The sequence below is a fragment of the Poecilia reticulata genome, linkage group LG4, assembly GCF_000633615.1.
Source record: "Poecilia reticulata strain Guanapo linkage group LG4, Guppy_female_1.0+MT, whole genome shotgun sequence".
NCBI classification, from domain to species: domain Eukaryota; kingdom Metazoa; phylum Chordata; class Actinopteri; order Cyprinodontiformes; family Poeciliidae; genus Poecilia; species Poecilia reticulata.
Window position 1 is genome coordinate 15,264,712 of NC_024334.1, and position 19,148 is coordinate 15,283,859.

At 38.5% G+C, this 19,148-nt stretch overlaps 1 protein-coding gene across 2 annotated transcripts; it reads right to left on the reverse strand.

Annotated features, from left to right (window-relative positions):
• Window positions 1-840: 840 nt before the first annotated feature.
• On the reverse strand, window positions 841-17,463 carry brdt (bromodomain, testis-specific). 2 transcript variants are annotated; one of them, XM_017304233.1, is made up of 20 exons: window positions 17,261-17,463; window positions 13,961-14,228; window positions 12,375-12,512; window positions 11,667-11,802; window positions 10,257-10,378; window positions 9,802-10,152; window positions 9,597-9,725; window positions 8,548-8,745; window positions 8,298-8,476; window positions 7,901-8,187; window positions 7,674-7,787; window positions 7,454-7,573; window positions 4,837-4,889; window positions 4,584-4,758; window positions 4,377-4,447; window positions 3,591-3,651; window positions 3,388-3,506; window positions 2,747-2,940; window positions 2,437-2,656; window positions 841-1,521 (listed from the first exon to the last, which is right to left on the reverse strand). In XM_017304233.1, exons 2-20 carry the CDS (start codon window positions 14,165-14,167, stop codon window positions 1,456-1,458), a joined length of 2,940 nt encoding a protein of 979 aa, XP_017159722.1. In that variant the 5' UTR covers window positions 14,168-14,228; window positions 17,261-17,463; the 3' UTR covers window positions 841-1,455. The 2 variants fall into 2 exon arrangements, with proteins under 2 accessions (XP_017159722.1, XP_008405980.1); XM_008407758.2 differs by having other exon boundaries at window positions 10,257-10,381; window positions 17,261-17,462.
• Window positions 17,464-19,148: the final 1,685 nt, after the last annotated feature.

Sequence of the window (19,148 nt, forward strand, 5' to 3'; positions counted from 1 at the left end):
CTATGACATGATGGCTGAGGTTGTAATAATCTATTTGAAATAATCAAAAGGGGTGTGCTAAAAATATTAATAGTTAGAGGTCAAATGTGATCCAGGACATTTGTAAAGAGGCTGCACTCAGCGTTAAAGAATGCCACATGGTCCACAGAGATAATCAACTTTTTGAATCAATAGCTACAGGCCTTTATGACTTTAGAGGTTAGCTTCATGTTAACAATAAGTGTGCAGAGATTCCATGGTTGAGCACTTGCTTCCAAGTCATGTTCTTCACGGTGATTGATAAGTCTACAAAGCAAGGTTCATAAAGACATGGATGCACTTGAAAGGCCAGCAAAGTCTCCTGAGAACCAGATAAAACTTACAGTAAAGACAGCAAAGACTGTGAGCCACACATTGTCATCCTCAAAATGCATGTCTGAAAGATTGGTAAATTCCCCATAAACACTTTTACCCTGTGAAAAGTCTTTACAGAACAGATGAAACTATGACGTTAAACGTTGTGGATTAAAAACTGGATGCCACAATTCATAAATGAAGACTTTTGGCAATTTAATGGATCAGGACTTAAGAGGATATTGTTTTTACTGGACTCTAATAGGATTTTTTTTTATTTCAATCTCAAATCTAAATGTATTAAAAGAAATAGACTCCACATTGTTGAAGCTTATTCAGAGATCAAAATTGAAATGTTTTCTTAAATTTCATAGTTCATGTTTTTTTTTTCTTTTTTAAATAACATGAAAACTCCAAGGACACTTAAATGGAGGAGTTTGTGGTCAAAGAGGAACTTTACGGAGCAAAATGTAAATGAGATATCAGACTAAATCATTGGTCGGTGTAGACTGATTAGTGAAAAATAGCTTTATTTTGTTAATTAAAAGAAAACCTTTTTAAACATATACAAACATCTTGGAAGATCTGCTACTATTGTTCATGACTGCAGAACAGTCACAACTGTACGTATGACCAAACAACACAGTGCATGTATAGTTAACATTGTAATAATAGCCCAGCAAAAAGCTGAAGTAAATCTTTAAGCTGGGAAATCTTTTGAACCCTATTCCATTATTCTACATATTATTACTGTAATGCAGGAATGTATGATGCACTCAAATCTGCATTTGTGAAAAAAAATATATTTATTGTAAATCTCCTTAAAGGAATCGATTAAATCCGAGAACTAACAGAACGTAACATTTCTGACAAAATGCAGTAAACTGTCAAAGGATGAACAATAATGTAGTAAATGTGAGTTCAAATAATAACAGTGCTATAAACACTTTAAGAGTGCGTTAGTGCAAATATCAAATGCTAACAGAAGATCAGACCTATTTGCATTTTATCTTTTACACCTCCTCCCATAGTTTAACCTTTCAGGCTTTAAGTTTCTTGCCCCAAGCCAGAGAGACAACTGAAGATCTTTGAGGGTAGAGCTTTGGTTTGCAGCTTCCTTCTTCAGTCCAGGCCAAGTTCAAATGAGGTCATGATCTCCCGCTGCATGGTCATGTCAATACAAGACATCTATACAAAGAGAAGAACAGTTAAAACGTTATGTCAACGGTTGCAGCAGGGTTTCCCCCAGCAACTGGCTAAACCTGTTGGTAGCGGAGCCAGACGCAGTCCACCAGCTGAACAACATTTAAAAGTTTAAAACAAAATGTTAAAAGTTGACAAGAAATTTTAGAAATAAATACAACAATAAAGGAAATACAGCAGTGGACTAAATAAAACTAGTCTGTGTGTTGTGTATGTACAACCACATGCCATCATATTTTTAAATAGTCAACCCTCTCCTAAAGCTCACTGAAGCTTTAGCAAAAAATGGGTAGAAAGAGTCAAAACTTCAGTTAAACTGGGTGTGAGTAGGACTGGAGCAGAACGGCAGCTCCATGTATTGTCAGAGATTTTTAATACAGCGGCGATCGTCCGGTTGTGTCTGCCCTTGTGTACTGATTGGACAAAAATGCCCTGAAATCTAGCAGCTGGTCACTAATAAGATGAACATGACATACAAACAGCATGTCATTTAATGTGTTTTTTTAATGTAATTTTCTCATATTATGGACTTCACTGTGTGTTCAGATGCTCAATGCATTTGCACCAAGAAAAATAAAAATTAATGGATGCCACCAATTATGGTTTAGAACGATGCGTTAATATGCGTCTCATTATTGATACTAGCAGCTTTGATACTTAATGCATACTTTGGTGCAGTTATTCTCCAAATTGATCAATAGAGGCGAAGATGGTCTTCAGAAGCACCTGCCAAAGAGATCGATGGCTCACGAATTTCAATAAACTAAGCTTAACCTGTCTTTGTGATCACTGTTACTGGTGTATAAAAATCCAAAACAAAACAAACAACAAAAAACACTGGTGGGAAACCCTGTGCTACAGTGAAATGTTCCAGAGTGAGAAACGGAGCAGTGTACTAACAGCCTCCCTCCTGCGACGCTCCTGCTCTTTCCTGCGGGCCAGTTCTCGCTCTTTATCCACAGAAAACTGCTGGCTCTGGGCCTTCGCTTCACTTTGAGGCCTCAGCTGCTCCACTCGTTTTGGAGCTTCCAACCCGGCCTCCGGGCAGATGCTCTCCAGCAAATCCGGATCTTCTTTAATCTTCTCAGGAGGATGCTCTGTTTTACTCAAAGCTGGAAAGCTGTAGGAGACAAACTCTGAGTCACAGGAACATGAAGAACAACTTAATTAGCTTAAACGTGGAGCAGAGATTGTGTTCTTTGGTGAACACCTGTTCTTTTCAACAGGCTCCACCACTCCGTTTTCATCCAATGCTTTCTTCTTTTGGGCTTTCTCCCGTTCTTCCTTTTCTATGGCGGCTTTGCGGAACATCTGGAAGCTCTCTTTAGAGGCCTTGATAGCAGCTGGAGTGACCGACTGCCTCACAAGTTTTGCCCATGACTCTGCATTTTTCAAGAAAATGTCCTGACAAAGAAAAGTGACAGAATTAGTCAGAAGTTTGCTTCAAAGGGGCATCATATGTTTTCCAATTCCAGGCACATGTTGCCATTTTACAACACAATCAAGTAACAACATAACCTTCAGTTGTTATATTAAAAAAAAGCGGTTTATATCAAACATTACTTAGAACAAATGTGACTTCCTAATTTAATGCCTTGAAATAGGGCCTCTGTCTTTTCAAAAAAACACTGCTATATTTTGAATCTCCAGCTTTAGGAAATGATCACAACATGGCTCCTCTATTAACACTTTAACAACATTTTTACCAGCATTACACTCAGAAGTATCTTGTATAATGAGCTCAGCAGAAGCACAGTTCCACCAAGTGTTTGCCAATTGAGGTTGGCTAGTCTGAAGGAGCCGAGCGGGTTAGGGTTAGTTTCATCTGTTCTGGTTAGGGTTTTTCCTAACCTTTTTAGGAATCTGGGATTTCTCCTCTTCGGTAGATTTACTCGTGGTCTGGCTGAGTGGTAGCTCGCTCCCCCGACCATCAGGAAAATCTTCAGGATCCCGGAAATCCGTCAAATAAACTTCCAGAAGAAGAAAAAAGAAGGTTTTATGCCACTAAACTGGCAATAGAGTGACATCAGATCATGTGTTTTTAAGGAACTTACTGTCACCCATCTCTTCTTTGAAGAGCAGCGGACTGTCGGTGAGAGGAGACAGCACTGCACCCTGATACAGGAGACATTTGGGTTTAACACAGAGTCATTCTGATGCTGGACACATGCTGCTCTATGGAGAAACTATTCTATTCTTCACAGTTAAAGCACAATGCAAATATGCTATTATTCAAATGAAAATTTTACAGGTGAACAAAAAGTTTGCATACACTGAATAAAGACATAATTTTTTCCCCCACTTCAATGATAAAGAAGACTCAAGTTTTCATTTTAGGTCAGTCAGAATTTAATTTTTTCCTATTTGCTAAATGTCACAATTATGAAAGAAAGAATATTTCAGATTTATTGATCAATGACTTCAAAAATCATTAAAGTTTCCATACAGAGTGATTACTGTCTCTTTAAACAATGAAGGAAAGGCCATATGATGATAATGATGATGATGTCATGACTTTGGAAACGTCCAATAGGTTAAAAAAAAATTATTTAACTGGATAAATCTCTGACATATTTTCTCAGTATTGTGGCATTGAACAAACAAATCATTTTGGTAGTTTTAACCTAAAACAAAAGAATTTTGGCCGGATTCAACTTCAGACAGTGAGACTTTATTCAGTGTAAATACTGTACATTCGTTTTAACTGTAATGGTAGGGCCTGGTTCCAAGCTTTATTCCGATTCCAAATGGACTTCAGAAACGTCAGAAAGGATTTAGAAATAAAAAAAGGCTTTGCAAGAACCTGGCACTGCCAAGTTCTTCCATTTTGTGAAGAGTACCTCAAATCTGGCAGCAGCCCAGTCTGGCAGCGCTCCAGGGGAGGCCATAGGGGATAAGAGCGCAGACAAATCTGCCAACAATAAATTACACCATGTCGAACACCTTTACTAAAATGTTTACTTGAACATACAAGATAGATCAGACCTGAAGCCAAAGCTGACAAATCAGGTAATTCCTCCTAAAAGCTCAGGGAGGCACAGATTTACCTTGCGGGGACATGGGCAGCTCGTTGTAGAAGTGGCCTGGGATTTGCGATGTTTGGTCGTTTTTAGTTTCTAGAAGCGTGGACTTGATGGGGTGTGAGGGATGACGGGTTCTGATCGAGGCCTTCGCCGACTGTCTGATCTCTGATACCCGCTTATTGCTGAGATTGTGAGTCACCTTTTATTGAAGAATAAACATTTATCACTACTGCAATATGCCAAGTTGTAATCCTAAGAGGAAAATGTGTGCTTCTACCTTTTGGTGAACTTTTTGACAGGGATCCTTAGACATTTTCTTCAGTTTTGGCACTGTAAAAAAACAAAACCAAAAGAAACACACAAATCAAGCTTTTCAATCCACAAGGCTACACATCCGATTATTTGTTCTTAATATTCCGTCTTTATTCAACCAGAAAGTCCCAATAGAATCAGAAATCTGCTTAACAAGAGATATGGCAAAGAAAATCAGAACCATGTCAAACAAATAAATGTTTGACAAGCAAAACTATGCAGCTGATCAACATTTCAAAAGCTTCAATAATACAAAAACTGACCTCAAATCCGTACAGCAGAGCATTAGGGCCTTAGTAGATAAAAAAAAAAGTAAAATTCCAAGAAAAAGTACTAACATTTTTTGATTAATCTCAGAAAGAAAGAAAGAATGAAAAAAAAGGACATTTCTCAGTTTCAAAGGTTGAAAATTTGTTAGAAAAAAATACCCCTCAAATTTTCTAGAAAAAAAGAAGTGGAAATTGCAGAGATTATTTTGGTGGAAACTTACTCCTGCTTTGTGTGTGTTTGTTTTCCACTCTACAATGGCCCAAATATGCCATCGTAAAGCCCTGATGTGGTTTCAGAGCAGGAGTAAAGCAGAAGTTTTAAATTTCAATCTCTTCCATCAACCACAAAGAGGAATGTCAGATCTCTTGGCAGTAAGACGGCCACAACCTTGAAGAGCTAATGCTCAGCCATGCTTATCAACGACAGATTATATATTCATGACATGCTAATCTGAAAGATCTCTGCAGCTCAGATACTGAACTATATAATCTATTATCACCACTTTGTTGTGAAACAGTCTGGATTCTGGAATCAGCCGATATGTGGCTGAGCTACACAACTCTAATGCATTTCTGTTAATACGCGTTGATTTTAACCATGTCTCGCTTCTACACTTCTATTTTTGCAACATATCAAACGCTACAGGAAAATAAAACGGGTTGTTTTCAGTGACCTGAATAAATCAGGTTAATAATTTTGTAAAAGCTACAGGCAGGATTTCTTGTCCAGAAAGAAAAAAAAAGGTAGATGTGAGGGTAAGCAAATGTGAGTCACACCTTTACTGTTAAAGCAACCACAGAAACACTGGACTCCTCAGCAGGGCTCAGTCAACCAGCCTCACAATAAACTTAAAGAAAACTAAATTAACATCAGATTCATGACAAGGTTTTTATGGAAAACTTTCTGATCCAAACTGGATGACCTTCACAAATTCCTGCATGTTTTCAGCAGTACATTTTATTACAGTGTTAATCTTCAGGGACTCCAGGAGTAACTCAACTTTTGCCATACTTTGCTTTTGTTTATCCAAATAAAACAGGAAACACAATCGGTTGTTCAAGATTTTTATAGGCGTCATATTTTGAGCGACATACAGTAGTGAAAGCATGCGTCTGGTGCACTCATTTTTCAAGTTTTTCCCTGTGAGACAGAATCTAAAAACATTACAAATAATGTTGTGAGATTTTTAAATAATTATTGCACTATTTATGCAGTTGACACCTACCACCCAGCATGGGAGAAGGTCACGAGGTCATATGTGACCAAAATAAAACTTTGTGGGATGTACTCAACCAAGAACACCATGGTAACCGTGAAGCATAGTGGTGGAAGCATCATGCTTCGAGTGTGCTTCTCTGCAAAAGGGACAGGAGGACTGCACCATATTGAGGGGAGGATGGGTGAGGTCATGTATCGCCATGACCTGAAACCAACAGCCAGTCTTTGGAGGGTGCTGAAACTTTGTGTTGCCTAGCGACACTCCAGAAACCTGAATGTTCTGGATAAGAGCCAAAATCCTTGCTGCAGGGTTTGACAACCTGGTCAGAAACGACTGGAATAGTTGGAATTAAATAACAGTTTCGGTTATATCTATTATGTTCTATTTTATAAAATATGGTACTTATTTTATGCAATAAATGCTAATTATGCAATGCGTTTTTCTGCATAATTTTTCTTTTCGAGTCCATCCCTCACAGTCAAGGTGTGGCTCTCATGAAAATTACAAACCGTTCCAAGTTTTGACTTGTATATTTTTCCACCCAAATGTATAATTTGCAAATTGCTGTGGGCAAACCATGTGCATTACTCCCACCTTGTGGTAGAATTGCATTACTGCAAGTACCAAAAACTTCAACAAAAAGCTTTTGATGAGTCATATACGTTCATTATCAAACAACAACAAAAAGGTTCATCACTAACTTACAGCTGAGTAAATATATCATCCATAAACAAACAAAAAAAAAAAACTGTCTCATGAAGAAATTTTATCTGAGTGACACCAAATAAATAATATAAAAAAGGATAAAATGTGAGGGTTAGTTACTGTAGCAAAATGGACTTCTAATTTAATTTGTTTTCATAAACAAAAAAAGAAACGAGAATGTGGATTAGATGTCGGATAAAATAAATGTTCTTCTGTTGTGAAAAAATTTATCTGAAGATGTGGTATACTGAAAAAGGACATTTAAAATATGGGAATAAAAAAGGAGTTTCCAAACCTTTTGTGGGTGTAGGCAAACTGAAAACAGTTTAACATTTGTGTGAATCTTAGGTGAACCAGCCAAAAGTAGAGGACAAAGTAAGAAGCCAACCTGATTCAGAGTCACTGCCATCACTGGAGCTGGAGCTGCTGTCACTGCTGCTGCCAGAGCTGAACGAGGAGCTGCTGCTTTTGCTGAAAGGCGACTGGCGGCTGTTAGCGGAGACCTCCACTTAAACAGTTCACGAAAACAAAACAACAAGAAAACGTTTTAAAATCTCAGTGCCTCAAATTAGGAAGCAGATCCTTGAAACGTGTTGACCCGATCCTACCCAGTGGTTTCTGTTTCATCAACATGTTCTTTTTGTTACTCATAACTGATCTCTTTCCACCTTCCTTTGTTTTTTCATTCTTCAGTCCTCCCTTGGGGATCAACAACTTTTTTTCTAATGCAGAAAACACATAAACGTGTTAAACAGTCATTTAGATGGAGAACAGCATGAAAAACAAAGACTGGAGCAGTATAGCTTGAGCAGTGGAGGAGGTGAGGTGTTCTTACTGTTTCTGCTGCTGTTGCATTTACTGAGACTGGCAGCAACAAACTGCTGCAAGGCTCTGAGAGTGGAAGCTTTGAGCTTTTCAAAGTCCACTTCCACCTCCCCAGATTCAGCCGTTTCCAAACACGTCTCTCTGCTCTTGATGAGGTTCAGCATCTCGATCAGTTTTTTACTGGGTAGCTTGTCGATGTCTGCCTTTAGCTGCATTTTCTCCTGGTTACTCAGTGGAACTGAAACGACCTCGCTGCACTTTGCCGGGACTCCGGGATTGTGGGGTTTAACTCCATGCCTGCAAACGCAACAAAACAAAAACAACCACACAAAAGACAATTATGGTTTATCTTGAGCTAATGCTAGTTGTAGGGTACAAAAACCAAACTCCATTTTTGTGACCCTTACAGAGAGGTGCCTTTGCATTTCGAAATCATTTGCACTATGGTGTTGTATTTTGCAGAAACGTTCTTCAGTCGAGAAAGGCCCTTCTCGTTGGCTCGTTTTTCCTTTTTCAGCTTCTCTTTCTTCTTTGGCTTCAGAGGCTCTTTGGTGAGCCGCTTCAGCTGATCGCTGACCGCTTTCAACTACCAAAGTAACCAGAAAATGAGGAAAATTTTATGCACTATATTGCACTTGTGCCTGTGTGATGCCAAACCTTCTCTTCCAGATGAGCCAGCTGCATGGCAACCTCATCTGATGACCTCTCTGACTCAGAGGAGTTGTTGCTCAGAGAACTCTCAGATGTTGAGGGACTTCCGACTCTGTTCGACTGCCGGTTTTCGGCACACTGCAGAGAGAGGGAACACCCTTCTGGTTTTTGGGGAATGTTCATGTAGCGGGCTTCAAAAACCTCCTGTTGAAGGAAGGAAAAAAAGTTTGCACAAAAAGGGGAATGTGTGTTTGTCTGATTATCTCTTTTTGGTAGCAAAGCTTCTTGGGATTAAATTGTATACCAGTGGTCCCCAAACTTTTTCCTGTGATGGCACTTAACTTTTCCCTTCTCTGGTGGGGGGCCGGAGTCAGTTTGTAACAGAAAAAGTGTTACACATTTATCACATGCGCTGCTGGAAATTGTTCGGGGGTGGGTGGGGTGCACGCATTTCTAGATTGATTTTTACCCAGAAAGCACATGGGCAAAAACCGTTAGTGAAACGGTCACTGGGACTGACTAGTATATATTCCATTGAGGGAAAGTAACTTTAACACATGAATTCCTCATATATTAACATAAAGGCTTGTTTTGAAGTATAAGCTGCTTCTTACAGGCATTGCTTCGAAGAATTCGAACGGGAATGCGGCGTTCATAACATTTGCTCTACCGCTAGCAAACAACCGAAACAACCGTACTAATTAAATAACATAAAAGTCAAGCAGTTCCCTAAAAGTCCAACAGATGGCAGCAATGCACCATGCAAAACAAAACAGCCCCAGTTTACAGGACACACCTCCTGCTAAAGAGCCCCCTGGTGGTTAAACCGGAAAATACAATATATAAAAAAAAATCTGAATGCTCTCTGGTATTGTTCAGGGGGCCGGACTAAATGTGGAGGCGGGTCGGATCCGGCCCGCGGGCCGTAGTTTGGGGGCAACTGTTGTATACTGTTGGAGAGCGTCTTTATGTCTCTTCAAACTGGCTCAATCATACTTAAAGTAGGGTTTGAATCGGGTGATCTCACCCTAAACTAGACAGGAAGAGCAGCGTACCTGCAGTTTTTTGGCCATGTAGACAACATCATGCGACGGAGGATTGTATCTGTAGCAGTTTGAGAACATCAGTCGCACATCAGCAGCAAATTCCTTGGCGTCTCTGTACTCCTGCTGGTCCATTTTTTTCTAGAGATTAAAACTTGCATCAGAACAAACTGGCTTTTGGAATGCTTCAAATATTCTGACGTCTTGGTAGTTTTACCTTGATGGTGCTCAGGTCCATCGGCTGTTTGATGATGTCATGGTAGTCATGGAGCCCCAAAGCCACTGCATCCACCGGCGTGTAAAAGGGCCAGGCGTAGGCGTAGTGCCTCTTTGAGAGCATTTCTTTCAGGATGTTGTTGCAGTACCTGAGCTGCTCTGGCATTCTGACCCTCTTATCCTCAAAAGCAGGCAAGTCCTTTTTAGGGGGCTTGATGGGCCGTCCGTTGCTTGTTCTGAAGAACAACGTGCAAGGCACTGAAGGTTCCTCATCAGGGGAGATCTCACTGTTTGTGAAGACGGAAGGGGCCGATGTTGCAGAGTCGGCTTTCCGCTTCAAGGTTTTTTTAATCTGAATATTCAGACAGGAAGGGAAAGAGATGAGCTCTGCATGTCATTCACTACAGCATGTAGACACATTCAGGATACAGGCCGCATGAACTAATCAAACCTTACTGTTGTGTGTGTTTTTGCAGCGAGTCCGTTGGGTGGGTTGATCTGAGCCATATCTGGAGGAATGACCGTCACCATCTGCTGGAGAACAACGTCTGATATACCAGACTTCTGCTTCACTGCATCTGCTTCAGGTGGGGATTAAAAACACTCGCATGGGTTGGGTGGAACTTTACATGTTAGACAGGTCACAGAAGTTACTGGAAGAGTATGCTATGGGGTTAAACCAGTACTTTATTTTATGGCTGAAACGATTAATCGGAATGACTCGGCTATTGAAATAATAATCAACTAATTTGGTAATTGGTTAATCGTTAGCTGCAGGATACAGGAGTAAAAAAAAGGCAGTTTTCTGTAAAGAACAACACAAGGGGAGTAGTAATTAAACATGTAAATATATAAAAGTCTAGACATTTTACATTCAAATTAAGCCTGTTCTACCCAGGACTCCTAAAGTGGCATAGTTTTAGATACAAAACTTCAGTTCAAACTAAACCTATACTAACAAAACTAAAACTTTAGTTTAAAGTAAAAAGAATAAAAACAAATCTAAAGCTGAAACTTTTATTTAAAAAAATATTTTGTTACACATTTGTTGAAACTGTCACTATGTTATGACAGTAATGACAATGATCTGTGAAAAAAAAGAAAAGTGGAGCTCCTCTGCCTTCTCCCATTGCAAAACAACCAATCAGAGCCAGGAGGAGGGTCTTAGTGATGTCAATCATGCTCATGTACACTGTTAAGAATTTATAATTCTGTGTTTTCCATCCATCTCTTTTAGCTAGTTGCAAAGCTAAAGCTAAAGGAAATGACATGTTAGGAAACGCACTCAAAGCTAAGGTTAAAGGATATGACACACTAGGGAAAGCCCTCTTTAGGGCATAGCTTAGATAGAGGCTAACAAAGAGAATGGAAAAATTGTGTTTGATGCCATTTTGTCCTGCTAACTCCTAAAGGTAGGATGAGAAATGGACCAGCTGTATTTTGGTATTAATAAATGGAATTTATGAATTCAACTCACTGACTCTTCTTCAACCTCATACATCAAGAACTTGGCATGGAGAACAGATAAATTCTCCATAGCACCTTCCTCCTTTTTTAAGCTGTGGATGCCTCCTTTGGTACAAATGATCAAGTGTTCACTAAAGGGGTGCCGTTACTGCAATAGGCAATGTTAGGCAATAAAGTATTTCATTTAAAAAAGGAATTTAATTATTTTTCATCTTTAAATGCATTTCTAATACAGAATAAAGCAACTTAAATGAAAAATATGCAACATTTGGCAATTTCCTTTATCTGATTAATCAGAATAATCGATAATCATTGGTTGCAGCATTGTTTTGTTTTTTTATAAATGTGTAAACTAAAAAAAAAAAAATCCAGACGAAATACCCAATATTTCTGAGTCACCTGTGTTGTTTTTCTTCACTTTCAGTGGTTCAAGCACAGAGACTGTAGTGACCACCTCCTCCTTTTGCATTTGTGACAATTTCTGCAAAAAGGCCTTTTCCAAGGTTTGGGCCATAAAAACAATATCATCTCCTGGCTGTGGGAAAAAAAAGAAAGAAAGGAGGAAGGGTTACTGAGATAAGTCAGAGCTACAGCTCTTCTGTTTAAACAATCAAACATCAAGTGAACAAGAGACTACATTTGTTTACATGCAGTTGAGCAAGAAACTACTTTAGATTTAAAGATGACCAAAAGTAAAAAAGAATTGTTCCTGATAGTAAATGACAGGCATCCCCCTGGAGGGTAAATGTCCCTGGAGTGCCATTTCTGAAGATGTGAAGACATTTGAAATAAAAGAACAACTTTAATAGCAGACCCCCCTCCATCTCCTGCATGTTGAAAATCATTTATCACTTTCTAAGCAAGCAGAGGGAAAGATTTATCTGCATTACAGCTAATCAAATACTTTGTACAGAGCCTAACAAGCCATTGAACCATTCATTTTATTGAAGTCTTTGAGGCTAGAAGGCCTTACCATTCCATTAATCTCCATCTAGCTGGCCAACTCCAAAAGAGCAATATTGATTCCAGTCAGAACAGACATGTTAGATTCAGCTGACGTGCAGGTAAACAAACGAAGCAGTGTGTCGTATTGCATCGTGTTCTCACCTTGTTGTACATGTAGCAGTTGGTGAACATGGCGTTGAAGTCTTTTACACACTCACTTGCTTCCCAGTAATATCGGTTCTCTAGTCGCTTCTTGATGGTGCTCAGATCCATAGGATATGTAATAATTTTATAATAATCCTAAAAACATACATAAAAATAGCCCACACTTGGAAAAACTTTTTGGTTTTTGACCAAAGACAACAAGTGCATTACAGTACCTTGCAAAGCCATGCAACCCCCCCAATGTCACAATACAACGAGAATACTGACTGGACGTCATGGAGATTTTGGGTGACAGACCAGAGCAAGTAGCACAGAATTGAAGTTAAACGGAAAAATAACATTTGCTTTTAATGTTTTTTTTACTGCAATAAAAAAATCAGTCTGGAAAGTTACATGCATTTACATCTAGCTCTTTGTACTCTGACACTCTTAAACAAAATCCCTTAAACAAAAACCTCCATAATCATATAAAGACAGTTACAAAGTTGGCCTTCCTTCATCTGAATAACATTTCCAGTATTTTTCTTCAGGTGACTAATATCCAGCAAGATCTAGAGATAAGTTAAGTATCTGCTGTTGTATCAACCTTCCAGACTACTCGGGTCTTCTGGTTCTGCTATGTGTCAGAACCAATCATGGAGAAGCAGCATTCAGCTTCTATGCACCACAAATCTGGAACAAACTTCCAGAAAACTGCAAGACAGCTGAAACACAGAGTTCCTTTAAATCGTGACTAAAAACCCATATATCTAGAGTTGCTTTTGACTCTAGACAGGCGTCACTGAAACAATGACTAACATATTTGATGTGTATTGATGATGCACATCTTATGATGTGTAGCGCTTTGACCTGCCTTGTGGCTGAAATGTGTTGTAAAAATAAACTTGACTGATTAAAGCATAGAACTGTCTTGGAAGAAAACCTGTCATAGGCTGTAAAAAAAAAAGCTTCACTTTGTAGAAAAATGTTTAGATCACAGCACATCCGTGAATGGAATAGTTAACATTGATAATCTCCAGACCTAAAGCAGATTATGAATTTGCGCTTACATGAACAGCTGCTGTGAGATTAAATTACACACAAGCTAAAATCTATTTACTGATTCATTCACTCCTGAATGGACTGTTGCATTGGACTTTCTTCAAATGGATCAATTTAGAAACGTAGAGCCCAAAGTCGGTCCTCGAGGGCCGGCATCCTGCATGTTTTAATTCTCTCCCTGGTTTAACGCTCTTTGATCTAATGATGGCTCGTTAGAAGGCCTATGAAGAATATTGACATGCTGAAAAGGTTGTTACTACCAGCAGGGACAGAACTAAAACATGCAGGATGCCGGGCCTCAAGGACAGACTTTGGCACCCTTATTTAAAAGAACCTGGATGCACATGTACACCTTAATTAACTGATTTTTTACCTTTAATTCAATTTCCTCATACTTTATAAATATTATGTTCATCCATAGCAAATCCTAAAATAAAGTTTGTGCTTGTAAAAAGAGAAAATGCAGGAAAAGTTTAATGAGTTTGAATTCTTTCACAAGGTGCTGCACCAGTCAAACACTGCCCGACAACTGAAGCACTTACTGGAAGACACAGTGTGACAGCATCGACGGGCTCGCGAAACGGCCATGAATACTGATGTTTCCAGAGCGCTTTCATCACCACCTTCTCCAGATACAGCAGCTGATTGGTCAGGCGCCCGGGGCTCCTGGGATTTACAACCTCTGGTGGAGGCGGGTTCCCGCTCACGGAGGGGCAGGCTTTCATATCAGCCATCCTGTTTAAAAGCATTGATGGGACAAGGGAGCCTGGAGAACACTCTGCCGCAACAGAGAGTTCATCACACACCTTCCTGATGAAGAAATAAAATTAGTCATCAGTGCATCAGTCACAAGTAAAATATGAAAGTGAACACACACCAGAGACAGGTATTTTCTACATTTTCATTAAGAGAAAAAAAACCCCAAACAGATCAAAAACACCTTAAAGACGAACACCAATAAATTCAACATTTCTTAAAAAAAAAAAAAACAGGAATGCCAATAAATTCAATATTTAAGAATAAATAAAAACTTTTTAATCTATATAGCCATTGTTTAAAAAATGGTGTGGATTATTAGTCAGAGAAAATCAGGATTTACAGAAAACTACATTAATGCTGGGATTAAGTAGTTACTGTTTCTTAAAGAACTAAATAAAAATTGCATGCATTTCTATTAATTACTAGTGTCACACATTTATGAAATAGGTCAAGATAGAGGGTTATTATATATCAGTATGAAAATAAATAACCTGCACTCTGAAATGTTAAGGACACAGTTTAGAAACAGAAAAGAACGCATGATTTATTCACTGAAATCTAGTGGTTTTCATATTCAGGCAGGAAAAAAAAAAACACTCATCTTCAGCTGAGTGATGGCGCCACCTACTGTCTGAATTTAAAATAATGTAGGCGGTCGTTTCAGCAGAGGTAGATGGCTCGTTTTATACCAAAACGTCATGTTTACATCCATGTTTCAATCACTACTCATGACAGTTTATTCATTGAATGTTTTATGAGATACAATTGATAAGTGAATAACTAAAAACATCAAAAACACAAATCGTCAATGAGATCTTACCAAACAGCTAGCATAGTGATACCTAACCTATTAAGATTAAATAGCTAATTCAATATCGATTACAACTAAACCAAGATTTCAAACAGCTGGTTAAAATGATTTCTGTAAAGGAACCCAGCAACGTTTAAGGGCTACAGTCATAGCACAAATATAGATTTGTGCTATGAAACCATGAAGATACACAACTCTGTGCACTCTGAATTGTTCGATAGTTTTGTATTGTTCAGTGTTCAACAGTTAAAAGTATTATTTAGTAATCTAATGCAATCCATGTCCTGCTGCCACACTGACCTCATTTCCAGAAGCTGACTAAAAAGTTGCTATGGAAGAAAAGCAATTGAAAATAAATAAATAAATAGCACCAACTGAAAAAAGGGCCACCGAATTAAGCAATAGAAAAATGCACAAAATGCATGGTTTAATTGTGCATAAAAACAGGTTATTTTGAACATATGAAAAGTCGTAATGTTCTTCATGGTAAGTAATTTGCAGGTGAAAAAAATACAAGTTGATGTCTCCAATTACGACGCTACACTTTCAGTTAGTCAAGTTAGAATAATACTTTTATTCCTGATAATTCTTAGTCTAAGGTTTACATGAAATCAAAGTAAGAACACATTATTAAAGAATTAGGTGAAAACTGGGCCTGGACAACACACTTAAAGGTGAAGATAACACATTATTAAAGGAAGGACTTCTGCTTTCAGAGATGATTCTGTTCAAATGAAGGACAATACTGAAAAATATTTTCCACCTTCTAATGGCCAATCGGGAGCTTGTTCAGTGAAAGACCCTGTCGGCAAACATGCAGAGCACACATCACAGAAAACAATACTGTGCATGTCACCCCAAATACATTTGAATATCATGAAACAAAAATCTATGCGTTTTCTCAATCATTTGAGAAAGTGACACTTAAATTGAACATTGATTTATTATGGTGAACTATTTCAAGCCTTTATTTTGTAATTGTCATGATTATGGCTTAGAGATAACAGAAGCACAAAATTCAGTGTTTCAGAAATTAGAACATTATTAAGCAATAAAAAAAACACATCTATATGTATTGTTCATTTTTTTGCACTCAAAATTTGGTCTGGCCTCCTTTTGCAAAAACCACTGCATTGATGCAGCGTGGCATGGAGGACATCAGCATTCAGGTCCATGTTGGGTCTGACGTCTCATCAGCTCATACATTCTCAATAGGATTTTGCTTGACAATCCTCTCAAGGCTGCAGTTATCCCCGTTACTGGTGCATCTTTTCCTTCCACTGAACTTTCTAGCTTGAATACAACCCTAGAACAAGCAGCGTTTTTAGCATTGACCTTTTGTTGCTCGCCCTCATTGTGGAGGGTCTAAAAGACTGGCTTTTGGACATGATTGTGTAGCATTTGTCATGATATTCAAATATTTTTGAGCTGCACCTGTAACTACTCATCAGAACCACTAAGGAAATAGACCAACACTTGCGTCAGTGTCATGTTTTGCCACTATAAACTTTTATTCACCGATTGGAGTATCCTTCTACATATTCATTCTTTAGACATAGAGTAAGAATATAATAAAATACTGATTCGTTTCTCAAGTACTTAAATTCAGAACAATAATAATTTCTTCCGAGGAAAAAAAAACAAGGGGCAGCTCGAGAACCAATAACGGCAAACAATTTTGGGGGATGTTACCTTTATTTAGCAAGCGAGTACAACCTCACGGTGTTTGTATGCATACCGTGTTAGACGGTACAAAATGGAGGATATTACACTGCTACCAAGTTCTCTCAACATTTCCACCTGTTGGCTCCAGGTCAATTCACTTCTCCGAGTTACCGCCAGCTAGCGTTGCAACTAACGTTAGCACCCCGGGCCGTGAACATGAGTACAGTTCGGTTTTTGGAAATAACTCAACAGTACATTTTCTACTAAAAGCTCCAGCATGACTTTGATTTAAGAACCCATTCAATGTCTAAAGCAAGGGCAACGTATTGGCTTAAAACCCCTTCGTGAAATTATTTTGCCTTTTAAAGTGATCGCAACGAGGAAAAGGCAAGTTTTACCGAAACTTGTTCACGCCAACACCTAGCATCGCTAACGTTTTGCTAGCGTCTTCACTTTCCTACAAAGGTCAGTTTAACTAAAAGTCTTTTTTAAACAAACTCGCTTGCACATAGGTCTTTTTCTTGTTGATAAAATAATAACCGCCATACCAGCAGGCGTTTTGGCACATTAAATATTCAATTTATTATTTCATTAGCGTGCTACATACCTAAATAACCTCCGAAATCTGTCGGGCTCCTGAGTTCAGCTCTTCAGTCACAGGCGTCTCTATAGCAACCATCTCATTTATATCTCCCTACAGCCTCTACAACTGATTGGTCTTTGCGTTATAGCTAGCACGCGCCATAACGTTTTCAACATTATTAAATAATGAACTAGTTTAAGAAGATTATAAAAATATAAAACCAAATAAAGTTTAGGAAGAGAAAACAAAATGGCAACTTCCTGTAACTACAGGAGCCTTCTGACTGAACAACTGGACACAGTGAGCGCTGAAGCTCACTTAAACAGAAGCACCGTGCTTTTAAATGGTGAGCAGCTAAGTTAGCTTAGCGGACGGTCTTAAGCCGAAATAGCTCGCGCAGAGGGTTGCTTCCTGTGAACTGAACAGTCGAGTATGAGTCGACCATGTTTCACATGTCCAAGTTTGTTTCATTACCGTAATTTATTTTACAACAGCATGTGAAATTTATTTGGAAAAAAAAAGTGGCCTGTGCAAGAACTGAAGACATCGTCTTGTGGTTCAATTCAAAGTTTAATTCCACATGTAATTCAAGCATGTCCTACCAAGCTGCAGAGGAACATCCTAATCAAGCCAGGTTTAAGCAATCCTGCTAAGTGCAGACTTTTGGTTCCTTCCAAAACACCAGTAAATCAATCACAGATCAATTTATTCTGACACAGGAAACTGTTTCTAAGCTTTTGAAAAGGGGAAACAAGGTAGCAATTCAGAAAGGGCATATATGTTATTAACGTCTATATTTCAATTTACATTTGCACCCTAAAAAGTCAAGTTCACAACCAAGTGTTATTAAATAAGGCCAATTAATGCATAAGCAAATTAAGTCCTTTACGCAACTAATATGACAAAACTGGAACCTTTATAATTCCAAATAAAGGTGGTTTTTAGTTATATAAAAAGCTGGAGTGCAGTAGTGGTTGCTGAAGCTGGTCCTCAGGCCTGCTGCCCTACATGTTAAGTTAAATGCTAACCTGCTCCCAAGCAGCTGATTCAAATGATTGCATTACCTTCTCAACACGCCATTAACTCATGGAGAACCGTGTTAATTAACAACTCATCCAAACCACGTGTTGGGCAGCAGGTAAACCCTGCCCACCAAGAGAACAAAAAATAAATGACTAACTAAATAAAGAACATACAGGACAGGGAAGCCCTGACAATCATTGCCTATATAGGTTGCTCTGCAAGCTATTCAATAATGAGGTGTGCAGATATTCTCCTGAATTTTTTGAAAGTCAATGAATCTTTTTTTTTAACTGCATGAATCAAAATAGAATAACACAGGATAACTCAAAAATCCAGCCATATTTTCAAGTTTTGCAAAACATGTATTTTGCATGTTTATGTTAGTGAATTTTGTAATTTATAACATAATTTGTGTAGGACAATAGCACACTTTTTTTAAACATTGCTGCTGCATAATGATCCAGAAACAGCCTGAAGGCATTGTTCGTTTATATTTTTTGACCACAAGATGGAGCCAGAAGCAAAAATATGTAATTAGATATGACTTTCCGTCATATGTGGACATGAGCTTTTCCACTGCCAAATTCATAACACAAATATTTGCTATTTGAAAAATTTTCTTTGTGAAATGACGTGTTGGCTCTCCATTATATTGCAAAAATTCATGACAACTCAATTTTGGTAGATTGAAACAGCAATGATGCATAGTGTGAGATGGATACACTTAACTTAAAAACATTAGCTTTTTTTTAACTCTTGCAAACCAGAACCGGATTTGGGACTGTTCGGAAAGGGAAAGTGTAACAGTGGCACGCAGAACAGATTCTGGAATCCTGGCAGTACATATGGCCACATTTGTGTGTGTGTGTGTGTGTGCGTGTGTGTGTGT

What these genes read in the sequence shown, in the direction of transcription:
- brdt (XM_008407758.2), bottom strand. Translation starts at nt 14,167, where the DNA reads ATGCTTTTAAACAGGATGGCTGATATGAAAGCCTGCCCCTCCGTGAGC. An exon ending in CTGTCACACTGTGTCTTCCA is followed by an intron (nt 12,513 to 13,960) that starts GTAAGTGCTTCA and finishes GTATGTTTTTAG; the next exon opens with GATTATTATAAAATTATTAC. An exon ending in GATGAAACAGAAACCACTGG is followed by an intron (nt 7,574 to 7,673) that starts GTAGGATCGGGT and finishes GAACTGTTTAAG; the next exon opens with TGGAGGTCTCCGCTAACAGC.